The following is a 14487-nucleotide window of genomic DNA, read 5'->3' as shown; positions in this document are numbered from 1 at the left end:
TGTGTGTGTGTGTGTGTGTGTGTGTGTGTGTGTGTGTGTGTGTGTGTTCGTACCCCAGGAACATGGGGTGCATGTATGGCGCAAACCCTTTGCCTCCTCCAGGTCATGCTGTCACATCTCTTGCTCAGGGAAGCTACCTTATCCTATGCAGTCCCTTTTATCCTATCAGAGCCCCACCCTTCAGTGCCTCACCCCGCAACTGTGAGACACATTCCCTTCTAACAAATGTCTCCAGACAGCAGATGGGCTCTGTGAGGTCTGTCCCCACGGTATCCCATGGGGACTGGGGCTCAAGAAGACCAAATGGGCCAGGTAACCCATCTAAAGCCCTGTGTGAACATCTGGGCCACAGAGCTGCACATCTCTGGGCGTTCGGGGCTAGCAAACATGAGAGAAAAACGGGTGGGCTCGTTCCTGTTTCTCCAAGCAAAGCTAGACCAGCACCTCATCACACCAAGATGCCCTCAGGTGTCACCGCAGTGGTGCCAGCCAGCCTGCCTGCCGGTCCCTGTGCGTGGGCATGCTTACATGCAAACCTGAGCACGGCTGCGTGGCTGAGGGGGTCGCTCTTTTCTGAACCCTCCTTTCCTCCCCCGCAGGCCAAAAACGAGAGAAATTATCATATTTTCTATGAGCTGCTGGCCGGGCTCCCCGCCCAACTGAGGCAGGCCTTCAGCCTGCAGGAAGCTGAGACCTACTACTACCTGAACCAGGTGAGCATACACAAAGGGCTACCCAGCTCTGTGGCCCGAAAGCCCTAAAGCCACACAGCTCCTGGCAATGAGGACAGGAACACCGGGCCTCAGGAGAGAGAGGACCATGCCTGACCCTTCATCTCTTCACAGCCTAGAACAGAACTAGCCAATGTGATGGGACTACATGGCCCCTCCTGGTGTCAGTTTTCTCTTCTGGGAAATGGGGACAACAGAGTACCTCTAAGTAGAGGTGTGGGTGAGGAGTACATGCAAAGGCTTGCTGGCCTATGGGCCACCCTCCATTGATGCTGCCTGGGGTCAGGTGGCAAGCTGCCCCTCCTCACAGTCTGTGAAGCTCTCCTGGGCCCCCTCAGAACCTCCTGGAAAGCAGGACCGGATGGGACTTCAGCTTAAGGGCGGGACGCTGACCCCAGCTCCTGCCCCGAACCAGGGTGGGAACTGTGAGATCGCTGGTAAGAGTGACGCGGATGATTTCCGACGCCTGCTGGCTGCCATGGAGGTGCTGGGCTTCACCAGTGAGGACCAGGACAGCATCTTCCGCATCCTGGCCTCCATCTTACACCTGGGCAATGTCTATTTTGAGAAACATGAGGTAAGAGGCACTCAACTGCAAAGCTACACCCGGGCCTGTGAGCTTCCTCTCTGGTTACACAAGTCACCTGCGTTTTCTTCTACCTCTGCCTGGGCTTATTCTCTTCTCATGATATGTGAGAATTCTCTGCATATGTTAGAAAAGTCAGACGATTATTTTCAGATTACTGAAAACGTGTCATTTATGTTTTGATTTTGTTTATTATAAGCTTGGTATTTTGGGAGGGTACTGCCATCTATATTATTTTTAAATCCTTTTTAGGCTGTTTATCAGTCTTCTCTTATATATTGTGGATGTTTTGGTCATTTTGAGAGAGGCTTGTCTCTCTAGGCTGGGGATGTTGATAGAGTGCTTGTGTGGCATGCAAGAAGGCCTGGATTTGGTCCTTGCCCTCCCAGAAAACAAGGTCTTGCTATGTAGTTCTCCTGACCAAGCCTTCCAAGTTCTGGTACTGTAGGCATATGGCTCGATAGCCAGCCAGTGCTGAGAAGTCTGTCTTTTAAACTTTTTGTCTGTATGTGTGTGCAAGTGTTCAGAGACCAGAAGAAGGTATTGTACGTCCCAGAGGCACAAGAGATGGTTGTGATGTGCTGGGATTCCAGCTCAGGTCAAATTCTCTTAGCTGCTGAGTATCTCTTCAGCCCCTTTCCTTCCCCCCTCTGTCTCCTCCTCCCATGTGTGTGTTTGTGTGTGTGTGTGTGTGTGTGTGTGTGTGTGTGTGTGTGTGCGCGCGCGCCCATATGATGGAGGCTAGGGTAGGGATCAACATTGACTATCTTCTTCCATTGCTGACCATCTTCTTCTATTGCTCCCCACCTTATCTTTTGGGATAGGGCCGCCTCTCACTGAACCCATAGCTTGCCATTTCCAAGGGACTGATCATTGAGCCCCAGGAACTGCTCTGTCCCTTCAGTGCGGGGTTGCAGATAAGCACCACCAGGCTTGGCTTTTCCTGCATGCTGGGATCTGAACTCGGGTCTCACACATGCACAGCACATGTTTTATCCACTGAGCCACCTCCACAGCCGAATTCCAGACCTTCTAATGTGCATCATCCATCTGTACACTTACTCCATCTAGCACATACAAATACATCTACTGGGTCTGTAGCCCATCTGTTTTGCTTTGCATATGTATTTTGGTGTTGAGGATGAAACCTAGGACCCCACACACACTAGGCAAATACTCAACTTCTAAGCCACACCCCCACACCAGGCTGTTTCAGTGTCTGCACTCTCTTTCTCCTACCCCAGCAAGCCTCCTCCACTTCTCCGGGCTTTCTCTGGCATTCTAGCTTGTGTTTGCCTTAACGAGAACTCTAAACTCATCCCAGCAGCTTAGCTTACTGCCTTAGTATTTCACCCTGGTGTTTTTGCCTAGACTGATGCCCAGGAGGTGGCCTCGGTGGTGAGTGCCCGGGAGATCCAGGCCGTGGCAGAGCTACTTCAGGTTTCTCCTGAGGGCCTGCAGAAAGCCATTACCTTCAAAGTGACCGTGAGTCTGAGGGCCCTGCCCCAGGACAAGGCCCCAGGCCTCCAGGGCCACACCTCCCTCTCCCCTCCCCACCTCTCAGGTCACCTTCCAGTCAAATCTGTAGAGGTGGGGCCTCACTTCAGGCCTCCACATGCACTTTTCCCAGTCTTGATTCTCTTCTTCTTCCACTCCTGGGCGGGTAGGGGTGGACACAGGCACACATGAAATGCTCACTTCCAGGAAAACTTTTCTGATCCTGGCTGGGTCATGGCTTCCTCTAAGGCCCTTCTTCCTCCAGGCTGATCCCAAGGCTGATGTCTCCTTAGGCCTGTCTCCCCCATCACACCCGCAACTGTCTCTCCTGATTGACTGTCCAAGTACAGAGAAAGCATTCTGTCCTGCCTTGGCCAGCAGGGAGCTTGAGACCAGTTACCCCATATCTCCAGTACCCCTTTCCCAGCTGTAGGGGCTTCCTGAGCCATTGGCCAGCCAGCTGTCACTCAAAGACCATGTTCTTCCCAGGAGACAATTCGGGAGAAGATCTTTACACCCCTGACAGTGGAGAGTGCTGTGGATGCCAGGTGAGACTGTGTTCCTCCTGGCCTGATTCCCAGACCCCCAGCACCTCTGCCCTGAGCCCACTCACCCTCAGCCAACATGGCCTCTGCTCCAGGGATGCCATTGCCAAGGTCTTGTATGCACTGCTGTTTGGCTGGCTCATCACCAGGGTCAACGCCCTCGTGTCCCCAAAACAAGACACACTGTCCATCGCCATCCTGGACATATATGGCTTCGAGGTAGGGCCAAGTGGGACCAGACTGGGCCTTACCCTCGGAAAACTACTCAGTGAGGCCAGTTGGGGACAGTGTGTGACAGGATTCTGTCACCACGGCTCTGACATGTAGCTAGATAGCACTGGGGAGCCTTCAAGTCAACCGCTCAGGGGCCAGAGACAACTTTCTGGAAGAAACACTCCTACGTGAAGGAGCGGTATCGGAGACAGGGGACTAGCTTGTTTGGGGAACCAGTGTTGTTGTGGGGAGACTGCTGTGCTCAATGAGGGTAATGGGAAAAGACTGGGTAAAACTTCTGTGCCTACAGCAGACACTCAAAAGGCACTATTGTTTTAAAGCCACTCCAGAAGCCATGTAAGGTAGGTATTGCCAGGGTCCCCATTTTACAAACAGCCAGAAAGTGGCATAGCCAGGCAGAAGGCATGGTGACCTGAGCTCTTGGCTCTTCTATGGGCTACGCCTGGTGTGCGAGGGCCTTCCCGGGTCTGTGGTCAGGGTTCAGCTTTTTGAAACTGCAAACATGAAATTCAGGGGACGGGGAGAGGCCTGGGCTTGGACCTGGTAAAGGTACACAGCGTCCATGGTAGGGGACAGATGGGTTGCTGACCAAGGAGGAACCCGACCTAGCCTCCATGTGCTTGGCAGGACCTGAGCTTCAACAGCTTTGAACAACTGTGCATCAACTACGCCAACGAGAACCTTCAGTACCTGTTCAACAAGATTGTCTTCCAGGAGGAACAGGTACGCAGCCTCCACACTCCTGCTTGTCCATCCTGGCTGCTTAGGGGCCTTTCTGACCACACAGGGTATAGGAAACATGGAGAAAATGGCAGTCTAAGCAGGAGAAGCACACGGGCCTGCGATTGGAGGGAGGGGTCTGTGGTTGCTGAGTCCAGAGAGGAGTCCTCTTGGGAAAGGGAGGCCCTGCGGGTCCTTGTTGCTGGTAGGACCTGGTAGGATTCTGGCTCCATGTTACAGAAGGCAGGACACAGAGATAGGTCAGCCTGGATCACTGGGCCCACGCTGTTCACAGGAGGAGTACATCCGAGAGCAGATGGACTGGAGAGAGATCGCCTTTGCTGACAACCAGCCCTGCATCAACCTCATCTCCCTGAAGCCCTACGGCATCCTGCGCATCCTGGATGACCAGTGCTGCTTCCCACAGGTAAGCCCCCAACACTGCTGAGGTGTCTGGCCGACTCCCTACTGAGGTCACCCTTCTGCACTCCGGCCTGGAGCAGGAAATGTGCGTGTATGGTCACCTGGAGTGACTAAGGATGGACGTTCCAGATGAGGTGACCTGGGTTTGGCCCTCACGCTCTGACTTAAACACAGGGTACGACATCGGGATAGGCAGCTGGGAGTCGGCTGGTTCAGCCACAGCTGTGAGAGCCCTCAGGGCTGAAGCATTTGGGGCTGGGCCAGGAGCAGGTGCCCAGGTCCCCCTGCGTCTCTCCCTCACAGGCCACAGACCACACATTCCTCCAGAAGTGCCACTACCACCACGGCGCCAACCCGCTCTACTCCAAACCCAAGATGCCGCTGCCGGAGTTTACCATCAAACACTATGCAGGCAAGGTCACCTACCAGGTGAGAGGAAGCAGCCAGCATGGCTTCAGCTGCTGTGTTCTGCAGGGTGGAGACAGAACCGCAGCGTGGGTCTTGCCAGGATTCCAATTCCGGCTCTGTAGCCCCTCAGCTGTGTGGCCTTGGGGAATTGCATAAGTTCTCTGAGCCTGTTTCCTCATCTGAAAAAAAAAAATCGGGGCTAATAATGCTATTCTTCTGAGGCCCAATCTGGATAGCACCCCTCCTGGAAGGGTGAACAGGGTGGAATGGATGGGCAGAAGCCAGGACAGAGGGGAGAGCCCATTCCCTTCTAGGACAGAGGGCAGGCAGCGTCTGGCAGGAAATGAGGGAATGTAGAGGACTGGGATCGAGCTCTTGGTACATCCTGGCTGCAGACAGGTGAGGGTGGGTGGGACCAGCCACAGATCTACTAGTTCCCATTTTCAGGTGCACAAGTTCCTAGACAAGAACCATGACCAAGTGCGTCAAGACGTGCTGGACTTGTTTGTCCACAGCCGCACGAGGGTAAGCCAGCCTGGCCTCTCACCCACCTCAACCCCTGTGGCTCTTGCCCACACTCCTGGCAGCACCTAGTGGTCCTTACTTGATGTAGCCTCCACGAGTTCTGTCCCTGGCTCTCCCCAGTCCAGGAGAAGGGAAGCCCTGGTAACTGGATCCTGCCCTTTAACTCATCCCTGCCTCAGCTACCTGCCAGCCCACCCGCCTGGGCCCCACCTCAGGCCCTCTAAGACCCTTCCAACCTCGCTCACAGTAGTAACCAGCAGGCCATGGAGACTGAGTTCTGAATTCTTCATCTTTGTTTGAAGTCTGACACACTGGGGAGTGCGTAGAGGCTGAATTTGGGTTCCTTGGAAGGCCAGCCCCATTGCTTATCAGCAGGTGGACCCATGACAGAGGATGATTGCATCCCCTACCCTGTGGACCATGGTTTTTCTCATCTGTCAAAGGGGCAGAAGTTCCTGACCGGGGCCATGTTCACAGCCAGTGCTACGCATTCCCCAGAATGAGAGGGAAAAGCAGCCTTGCTGGGGGCTGGGTCCCCTGGGAGGTGCTGAGCCCATATCCAAGCCAGGATGGGAGGAACATCAAGAGCCAAGTTGTTTTTCGGAACCTTTCAGTCTAGGGACTTGACTCCTATTGGTTTGCCCTCAACCTGCTGCTTCCATCTGTTTTCCTCATCGGTCTGCCACTGGCTTCCAATCCCTTGGCCCCTCCAGGTGGTGGCACACCTCTTCTCCACCCATGCTGCACAGACCGCCCCTCCGCGCCTGGGCAAGAGCAGCTCCATTACCAGACTCTACAAGGCTCACACTGTGGCAGCCAAGTTCCAGCAGTCACTCCTGGACCTGGTGGAAAAAATGGAGAGGTGGGTTGGATGGGAGAGCCTCACCTTTACCTTTGCCCCTCGGCCCTCAGGGCATTAGCACCCACTCCGTTTCTCTGAGCTCTCACACAGCCTCTTCCCCCTCTGCCCAGGTGTAACCCCTTGTTCGTGCGTTGCCTGAAACCCAACCATAAGAAGGTGAGGCCCCTGGGAAGGCCAACTCCGGCTCGGCCCCTGTGGCCCCCACCTGCCACTGCAGAGACTACTCAGCATTGAGAGTGCCTGTGTACCCGAATGGGTGATGTGCAGATGTCTTCTCTGGGCATCCTTCTAGGAGCCAGGACTCTTTGAGCCAGATGTGATGATGGCACAGTTACGCTATTCAGGGGTTCTGGAGACTGTGAGGATCCGCAAGGAAGGCTTCCCAGTGCGGCTCCCCTTCCAGGTGTTTATCGACAGGTATTTCCGTTAGGTAGCTCCTAAGGGCACAGCCTCCTCCCAGGCCCCCACAGCCTAAGCCACACAGGATCTGTCATGCACTGTTGTTCAGGCTATGCACTATACAAACACGCTAGATTTGACATGGGCGATATAGCTGTTGTGCTGCTGTATTATTATTATTGTTGTTGTTGTTGTTGTTATTGTTATTGTTATTATTATTATTACATGTCTTCACTTAATGGGCAGCGGCTCAAATGTGTCACAGTGTGTATGGAGGTTACAGGACAAGTTTAGGAGTCAGTACTCTTTCCATCACATGGAGGAGATGAGTTCACCAGAGAGTAAACTCAGGTGACCAGGCTTGGTGACGGGAACTGTTGTTTCCATAGTTGAATCTGTGTTGAATCTCTCTAGGGAGATTTTGATAGCTATTAGGACAAGCTCCAGCAGATGTCAGTAAAGGATCTTGCTTTGCGGAAGTGGCAGATTACAGTTTTGACACCCTGAACTACTCTGGGGGACAGTGCTGTGAGCAAGCCCCCCAACCCATTGGACCACACCCCCAGACATGGGGATGGGTTAATATCAGGCCCTCAGGCTCAGTTTGGCTCCCCAGGTACCGTTGCCTGGTGGCCCTCAAGCTCAGCGTGCCAGCAGATGGGGAGATGTGCGTGTCCTTGCTGAGCAGACTATGCACAGTCACTCCAGACATGTACCGTGTTGGGGTCAGCAAGGTGAGCCTTGGAGACCCCCACATTCAGCGATACCCAAGGGGGGCACCCAGATGTCTCAGCTTAACCCGCCTCAGCTCTGCTCAGGTGCCCCATCTGCCACATGTCAGGGGTACCCTAGCTTTTGCGGCTCCAAACTCCCAGCCAAGCTCCGGGAGGCAGCCCTGTCTTCCCTGTTTTCTGTGGGCTCCTCAATAGAGGTATCATTGCTGCCTCCCACTTCCAGCTCTTCCTCAAGGAGCACCTGCACCAGCTACTGGAGAGCATGCGGGAGCGAGTCCAGAACCGAGCTGCCCTCACCCTGCAGCGCTACCTGCGAGGCTTCTTCATCCAACGGCGCTTCCGCTCCCTGCGGCGGAAGATCATCCTGCTGCAGAGCAGAGCCCGGGGCTTCCTAGCCAGGTGAGGCCCACCGAAGGGGAAGTCTCCGGAGGCACCCAAGCTGAAACGGGCGTCCACAGGAAGGGTGACCTGGTCGACAGGAAGGTCACTGTCCTCTGGCTGTGGGCACAGCAGAGAGGGTATTCCGGTTACCCGCACATCAGGGACTGATGCATGATGGGTAGCACGTGGCCACTGTGAGATCAACCCAGGCCCCGCCACTAGATTTGCCATGTGGATTTGACTCCGTCTCTGTTCCACATTGAACTCATTTTCCTTCGAGACCAAGAGTCCCAGAGTGAAGTATGGGCAGTGGCAGAGGCATCTCTGGCTGTTTGTCACCCCATGGCCTCATCCTTGACTCCTCAGACAACGCTACCAGCAGATGAGGCAGAGTGTGGTGAAGTTCCGTTCCCTGGTGCACACCTACGTGAACCGCCGCCGCTACCTCAAGGTACACACCTGCCGGGGTGGGGGGACACTTACCCCAAGAGGATCCCCATCTCCGTGCAAGCCCCTGCCATGCCTCCTTCCTGAGCTGGGTACCCGTGGTTCCTGTGAGGCCTGTTTCCTGGTGTGCCCCGTGGGGCATGGAGAAGGGTGGAAGGAGATGCTGCATGGAAGGATGTAGCCACTGGGGCCATAGTGAGCTTCAGGCACGACTGGCACTGGGTGACTTGAGTGTCTTTAGTGTGATTTGGTACTTAGCTCTCTGCCAGTCTTGTCCCCCGTCACATAAACCAGTTGCCAAAGCTGAGAAGGCACGCAATGCTTTTAGGGAAACAAGTTTCCTAGGGTCCTGCCAGTGCTCCACTTGGCACCTCCTCGCATCCCATCTCTGGCGACACCTTTGCCTCCCTTGCCTTGTCACTACCTCAGTTCTATCAGTGCCACCAGGAGCCTCCAGGCCACAGGCCCTTCCCTACTGCTCGCGCCTGCCCTGGCTACCTGGCCGTGGTTTCTGCCACCTGTGCCCTGACCATTTGCTCTCCTGCAGCTGAGGGCAGAGCGGAGGCGCCAGGCACAGGAGGCATGGCTACGTGAGCAGGAGGTGGGTGCAGGGTCCAAGCCACAGCAGGGGCAGGGAGAGAGACCAGCAGGTGAGGTGTGGCCGCTGTCCCTTCACGCCTTGCCCATCCCTCCAGGAGCTGAGCAAGCGTGAAGTGGTGCCGGTGAGACACCTGGAGGTGCCAGCTGAGGTGGCTGGGCTCCTGCAAGCAGCAGCAGGTGTGTCTTCTCTCACAGTGGGGGAGGGCTGGGGCAAAGGGCACAGTCGCCACGGGCTTCCGATGTCCACAGGCCTCAAGCTGTCGAGTGTGGCTCGCGTGGCCGTGGTCCGGACTCCTAGGCTCCAGGCTGAGCCCTGTGTCACACTTCCCCTTGACATCAACAACTATCCCATGGCCAAGTTTATCCGGTGCCATTTCAAGGTAATGGCTGGCATAAGTGCCCGGACCCATGGGCACTGACACCCAGACCTGGCACAGCCCCCCTGAAAGCTCTTTGGGGTGGACATGAGCTCATTGGGAGCCCTAGGGCCCTAACAATAGTGAGACTTCTTTGGACTGCGGCTGTATAACTCACCAGGCAGCCTGGGATAGTCAGAACCTATCCCAGAGCCTAGGAGGTGGCACAGAGCCTGCCTCTGTGTCCTGTCCTCCAAAAAGAGCCCAGCAGGATTGCTCTGCTCCCACCCCAGTTGCTCTCTGTGGGCCACAGTCTACCCTCTCCAGACCTCAGCTTCTTCATCTAGGCACTGGAGCAGGGAGCCCACCTCACGGTCTCCTACACTCTTGCCCAACACGAAGTGGTAGACATGAATATGTCCCCAATGTCACTTCCCATGCCCTCCTTGTGTCCCCAGGAACCCTCCTTTGGGATGCTGACAGTGCCCCTGAAGATGCCTCTCACTCGGCTGCCTGTGGAGCACCATGCGGAAGCCATACGTGTCTTTAAGCTGGTACGGGAGCTGTCCCAGTCCAGCTGCAAGTGCACAGCTCTGCCACGGTACCAGGCCACAGGCGCCCCTGCCCCCAGGCGTCAAGTGCATAGCCTTACATGATAGGCGGCTACACACTTCCCCTTGTGCCCTGGCCATCCTCTGCGGCCTTCAAGCCCAGCTCCTGGGTCCCATGTCTCTTCTTGGGTACAGAAGTTTATGTTAGCGTAAAGGTCTGGGCCTCCTTCTGAGGTCTTTTCTCCCCAGTCATCCTCCTGGCAGTGCTGCCTCGGAGGCTCTCTGGCACCTACTAACGACTCCCCAGACTAAGGGGAACAGTTCCTGTTCTGACCTAGGACCACCACCATGTGCAGAGGGAATTCATGAGCCCCAGGTACAGCCAGGCAAGCCACAGAAAGCAGCCTGGATGAGGAGGCGTTGGAGAGGAGAGTTTACCTATTAGGAAAATCAGAAACACTGAGAGGAGGATAAGTGAGTGATGGGGAAAAAGGGAAAGTGGGAGCTTAGGTCGCAGGCCCCAGGTCCCATTTCACCAGAGAGCCGGGGAGGCGGAGGTGCTTCCTGGGAGTGATGCTCTCATATCTGAATGCCTGAGAAGCCTAAGGACCAAGTGGAGCCAGATGGAGGCCAAGGGTGTAAGAGGATGCTGGCAAAGAATGGGGGCCACCGGAGGTTCATGGGCAGGAGAGGAAGCCAGTGTGTACTTTGGATCCTGACTTTCCTGTTGGCTGTCTGACATTGAATAGGAGAGCGATATTGAACTATGAGGAAATATATATATATATGCAGGAGACCATGACAAGAATGCATGTTGAAGGGTGGGCAGAAGCCCAAGAGAATCTGTTCTGTGCCCTAGATCCTGCGTTTCATGGGAGACCCCCACCTACACGGCACCCAGGAGACGATCTTGGGGAACTACATTGTGCACCGGGGGCTGGTGGAGCCAGATCTTCGGGATGAGATCCTAGCCCAGCTGGCCAACCAGGTGTGGCGTAATCACAACGCCTACAATGCCAGACGTGGCTGGCTGCTGCTGGCCGCCTGCCTGAGTGGCTTCGCGCCTTCCTCGCACCTTGACAAGTTCCTTCTCAAGTGAGTGCAACCCACGGGGCAATAGGTGGCCGGGTAGGAGCTTGGGAGTCAGGCCAGTGGGTGCCTCTGTGTCGCCAGAAGACCAACCAGCTCGGATGGCAGCCAGAGCTGCAATCGCTGAACTGAACCCAGAGCTGGAAGAAAGGCAGGCTTTACTGCAGAGGGGAGGAATCAGGTCAGAATGGATGAAAACTGACAGAACCCAGGGTGGGGCAGAACAGGGAGGCATGGAGAAATCTAAGAAGCTAAGAGTTCTCAGCTGAAGTTGTGGGTCAGACACGGGTTGGAACACAGCTGGACTCAGAAGCCCGGATTCAGATCCCAAGTTGAGCTAACGTCTCCAGGCCTTGGTTTCACCTCCTGTAGAAAGAGGGTGGTGATGACAACTACTCTATAGTTCATGTTAAGTATGCAGGCCAGAGATGAGCAGATGGCAAGTGCCTTGTGGGCATTTCCACGATGACAACATGTCCCCGCTGCTGCCGTGAAAGATAGTGCACGGGCCCTCCACATGGCTCAGGGCCACTATGTCTCTCTCTCTGTTTATAAGTGGGCAATGGTAACAGGATCCACCTAGCGGGCTATCGATGAATTCCAGATTGTGAGGGACCTCTCTCCAGGCCAGCATGTAGAAGGCGGCCATTCCTCAGCCAGTGCTGTGACTGGTGACTCCATCAGCAGGGTAGGCCCCCTGACTGCCTGGGAGGGGTCTTCTCGAAAGCATGACCCTGGTCCCTCTCAGGGCAGAATGGATAAAGGCAAGAGGGGGACCTGCTGATGGGAACAGCTCACTGGCCCTGAGCTGAGTTGGACCATCACAGCCATCTCTCACACAGATGAAAATTAGGAAGCCAGGCGAAGAGCGGATAGTCGCCCAGACTATGGAGTGAAGAGAGGAGGGCACAGCCCTTCAGAGGCAGGTTCTGGCCCATGCTTAGCCACACACCCCATCCAAACAATGCCGTTCTACTCCATCTTGGGACTTCTGTGCTAGACTGGATATTTCCGGGCTAACCTGCGACTTTCTTTTTTTAGGCCAGCCTCAGCACTCTAGGCTGTGAGAGACCGTTAGGGTTCTCTCTAACCTTACTCATTTGTGAGGTAACCTGAGGCTGTTCCACTTCACCTTAGCGCTAAGGGCTAGCCTGAGCCTCCAGGAGGCTCCAACTCCCTATTCCTTCCCCAGGTTTGTGTCTGATTATGGGCAGAATGGCTTCCAGGCTGTGTGCCAGCATCGTCTCCTGCAAGCTATGGGCTCGGGGGCTGCCCGCACCTTTCCCCCGACACAGCTCGAGTGGATTGCCATTCAGGAGAAGGCCAGTATGGCTCTAGATGTGAGCTGCTTCAATGGTACGTAGGCTCAACCCTCAGGCTGCTTCTCTTCCTAAAGGAAGAGCAGCTGCAGTCAGCAGCAACCACCGAAGGTTCTGAAGCTAGGGAGGGGGCTCATGCCAATGTGGCAGCGTAGGGACGTGGGGGCTGAGATATGGGATAAGGGCATGGGAGCCAGAGAGGCTGGCCTGGAGATGCTCCAGACTGAGTTCAGCAACTGGCTGTGCCAGGTGACCAGTTCTCCTGTCCGGTGCACGCCTGGAGTACGGGAGAAGCAGTGGCTGGAGACATTCTAAAGCACAGGTTGGCTCCCGGAATGCCCCACACAGCACCCTATGACATTGGAAGGAGGGAGGGGCAGGAGACATAATCCCTGGGGAGTCCAGAGGACCATTTTGGCCGTGCCTGTGGCCCAACTCCTGGTGCAGGGTCCAAACAATGCCTAACAATTTTTTCAGTATTTCTATTCCTCTGCACACTGACCAGGGGGATAGCTGACGGTTGGAGGGGCTGGACAGTGGCCATGAAGAATGGAGTCCAGTGGGCAGAGCTGGCTGGGCATGACTATGTGCTGGACCTGGTGTCAGACCTGGAACTGCTCAGGGACTTCCCTCGGCAGAAATCCTACTTCATTGTGGGTGCAGACGGGCCTTTGGCTGGCAGGGGAGAGAACAGGGGGTACGTAGTTACTTGCCCAGACCACCTCTTCTGGGCAGCTGGCTCTGCCTGCCTGTCGGTGGGAAAGGCTGAGCTCTGGGGGTGGGGTCTGTTTTTTTGTTTGGTGGTTTGAGCTAAGTGGACCTCGAGCCTCTGAGCTCAAGGCTTCCTCCTACCTCAGCGTCTAGAGCCTGGAGTGTAGGTGTGCACCACCACACCTAGTAATTCTGCCCCTCAAATGTGGAAGCCACTCAAACCAGGACACACAGGCGTTTCGGGGGACCTCTTTGGGGTCAGCCAGCCTGTGCCTCCCCTTCCATCCACAGGGTGTTTGGGAACTGCTGGGATTCAGATGAGGACACACCCACAAGACCCCAGCCCCAGGACCATGTGCCCAAAATGCCTGCCTTTGATGAATACTGCAGCCACAAGGAGGACACTGCAACCAGGGACACTGAGGCCCAGAGATGGACAGCGACCCACCAAGGTCAACCAGCAATGGCCACTGCACCAGAAGGAAAAGAACCAGAGGGTGTGGAGAGCCACAGAAGATGTAAACTTGGCCCTTCTGTGCCCTCACCAGCTGTGGACAGCACTGGAGAGCCCGCGGTGCCCCCCCGGGAGCTGGATGGCTACTTGGACAGCCTCTTCGACCCTGTGCTGGCCTGTGGGGATGCGGTAGGGATACAGACGGGTGGCAGCAGGTGGCAGACTCAATAGCACACCCCACCAGAGACGTGTCCCATGTCCTAGGGCGACACCTGAGCCCTACAGCCTGGCAGCTGGGGATGTCCCTGGCCAAATGTCCCATAGCTAAATGTCAGGACCCAGCTGTCACATGTGGCAGAAGCCACCCTTATGGAACGGCTTTGCTGGATCACCTTTCCCAAATCTCACAAGACTCCCTTTGCCCTAGGAAACCCCAGCACAGACACCGACTCCCACGGGCCAGTCCTTGTGGGAGGGGGTGGGTTGAGAGCTCGGGCTGGTGTCAGGTGCCTGTTGCCATGGATCCGGGGGATCACAGCAATGAGGCGGTCACTGCTCACCCCAGGACCTGGAGAAGCCGACAGCCGTCGCCTACCGCATGAAAGGTGGGGGCCAGCCGGATGGAAGTAGCAGCAGCGCTTCTGAAGACACCCCCCGGAGACCCCCAGAGCCGAAGATCAAGCCCAGTCAGTGCTTCCTGAGCATGTGAAAGGGCTAGGGTTGGGCGGGGCACAGGCATGCCCCTGCCTCCCCAACACCTGTGCCCTCTGCCCGGTTCCCCAGTCCCAGGCTTGGACACTTCCACACTGGCTCTGCAGCAAGCCTTCATCCACAGGCAGGCTGTGCTATTGGTGAGTGGGAACAGGACACAAAGTTTGTGTGTGTGTGTGTGTGTGTGTGTGTGTGTGTGTGTGT

General features: G+C 55.7%; 1 protein-coding gene across 1 annotated transcript in view; it reads left to right on the top strand.

Moving 5' to 3' along the window:
• Window positions 1–14487, top strand: part of Myo15a (myosin XVA) — a gene marked incomplete in the record, with an annotated part of 48517 nt that overhangs the window by 11259 nt on the left and 22771 nt on the right. Inside the window, 27 exon segments of the mRNA XM_055594383.1 lie at window positions 600–713; window positions 1147–1308; window positions 2689–2802; window positions 3304–3362; window positions 3455–3578; window positions 4221–4316; window positions 4609–4740; window positions 5040–5165; window positions 5592–5669; window positions 6383–6531; window positions 6642–6687; window positions 6824–6948; window positions 7547–7664; window positions 7888–8063; window positions 8412–8496; window positions 9040–9093; window positions 9188–9269; window positions 9342–9472; window positions 9907–10002; window positions 10859–11094; window positions 12281–12444; window positions 12657–12729; window positions 12913–13104; window positions 13410–13570; window positions 13667–13761; window positions 14138–14258; window positions 14356–14423. Of these exon segments, the coding sequence (XP_055450358.1) occupies window positions 600–713; window positions 1147–1308; window positions 2689–2802; window positions 3304–3362; window positions 3455–3578; window positions 4221–4316; window positions 4609–4740; window positions 5040–5165; window positions 5592–5669; window positions 6383–6531; window positions 6642–6687; window positions 6824–6948; window positions 7547–7664; window positions 7888–8063; window positions 8412–8496; window positions 9040–9093; window positions 9188–9269; window positions 9342–9472; window positions 9907–10002; window positions 10859–11094; window positions 12281–12444; window positions 12657–12729; window positions 12913–13104; window positions 13410–13570; window positions 13667–13761; window positions 14138–14258; window positions 14356–14423 (3177 nt within the window).

This window comes from Psammomys obesus, unplaced genomic scaffold (assembly GCF_907164565.1).
Source record: "Psammomys obesus unplaced genomic scaffold, mPsaObe1.curated_primary_1811, whole genome shotgun sequence".
Taxonomy (NCBI): domain Eukaryota; kingdom Metazoa; phylum Chordata; class Mammalia; order Rodentia; family Muridae; genus Psammomys; species Psammomys obesus.
This window is presented reverse-complemented; position numbering and strand designations above follow the sequence as displayed.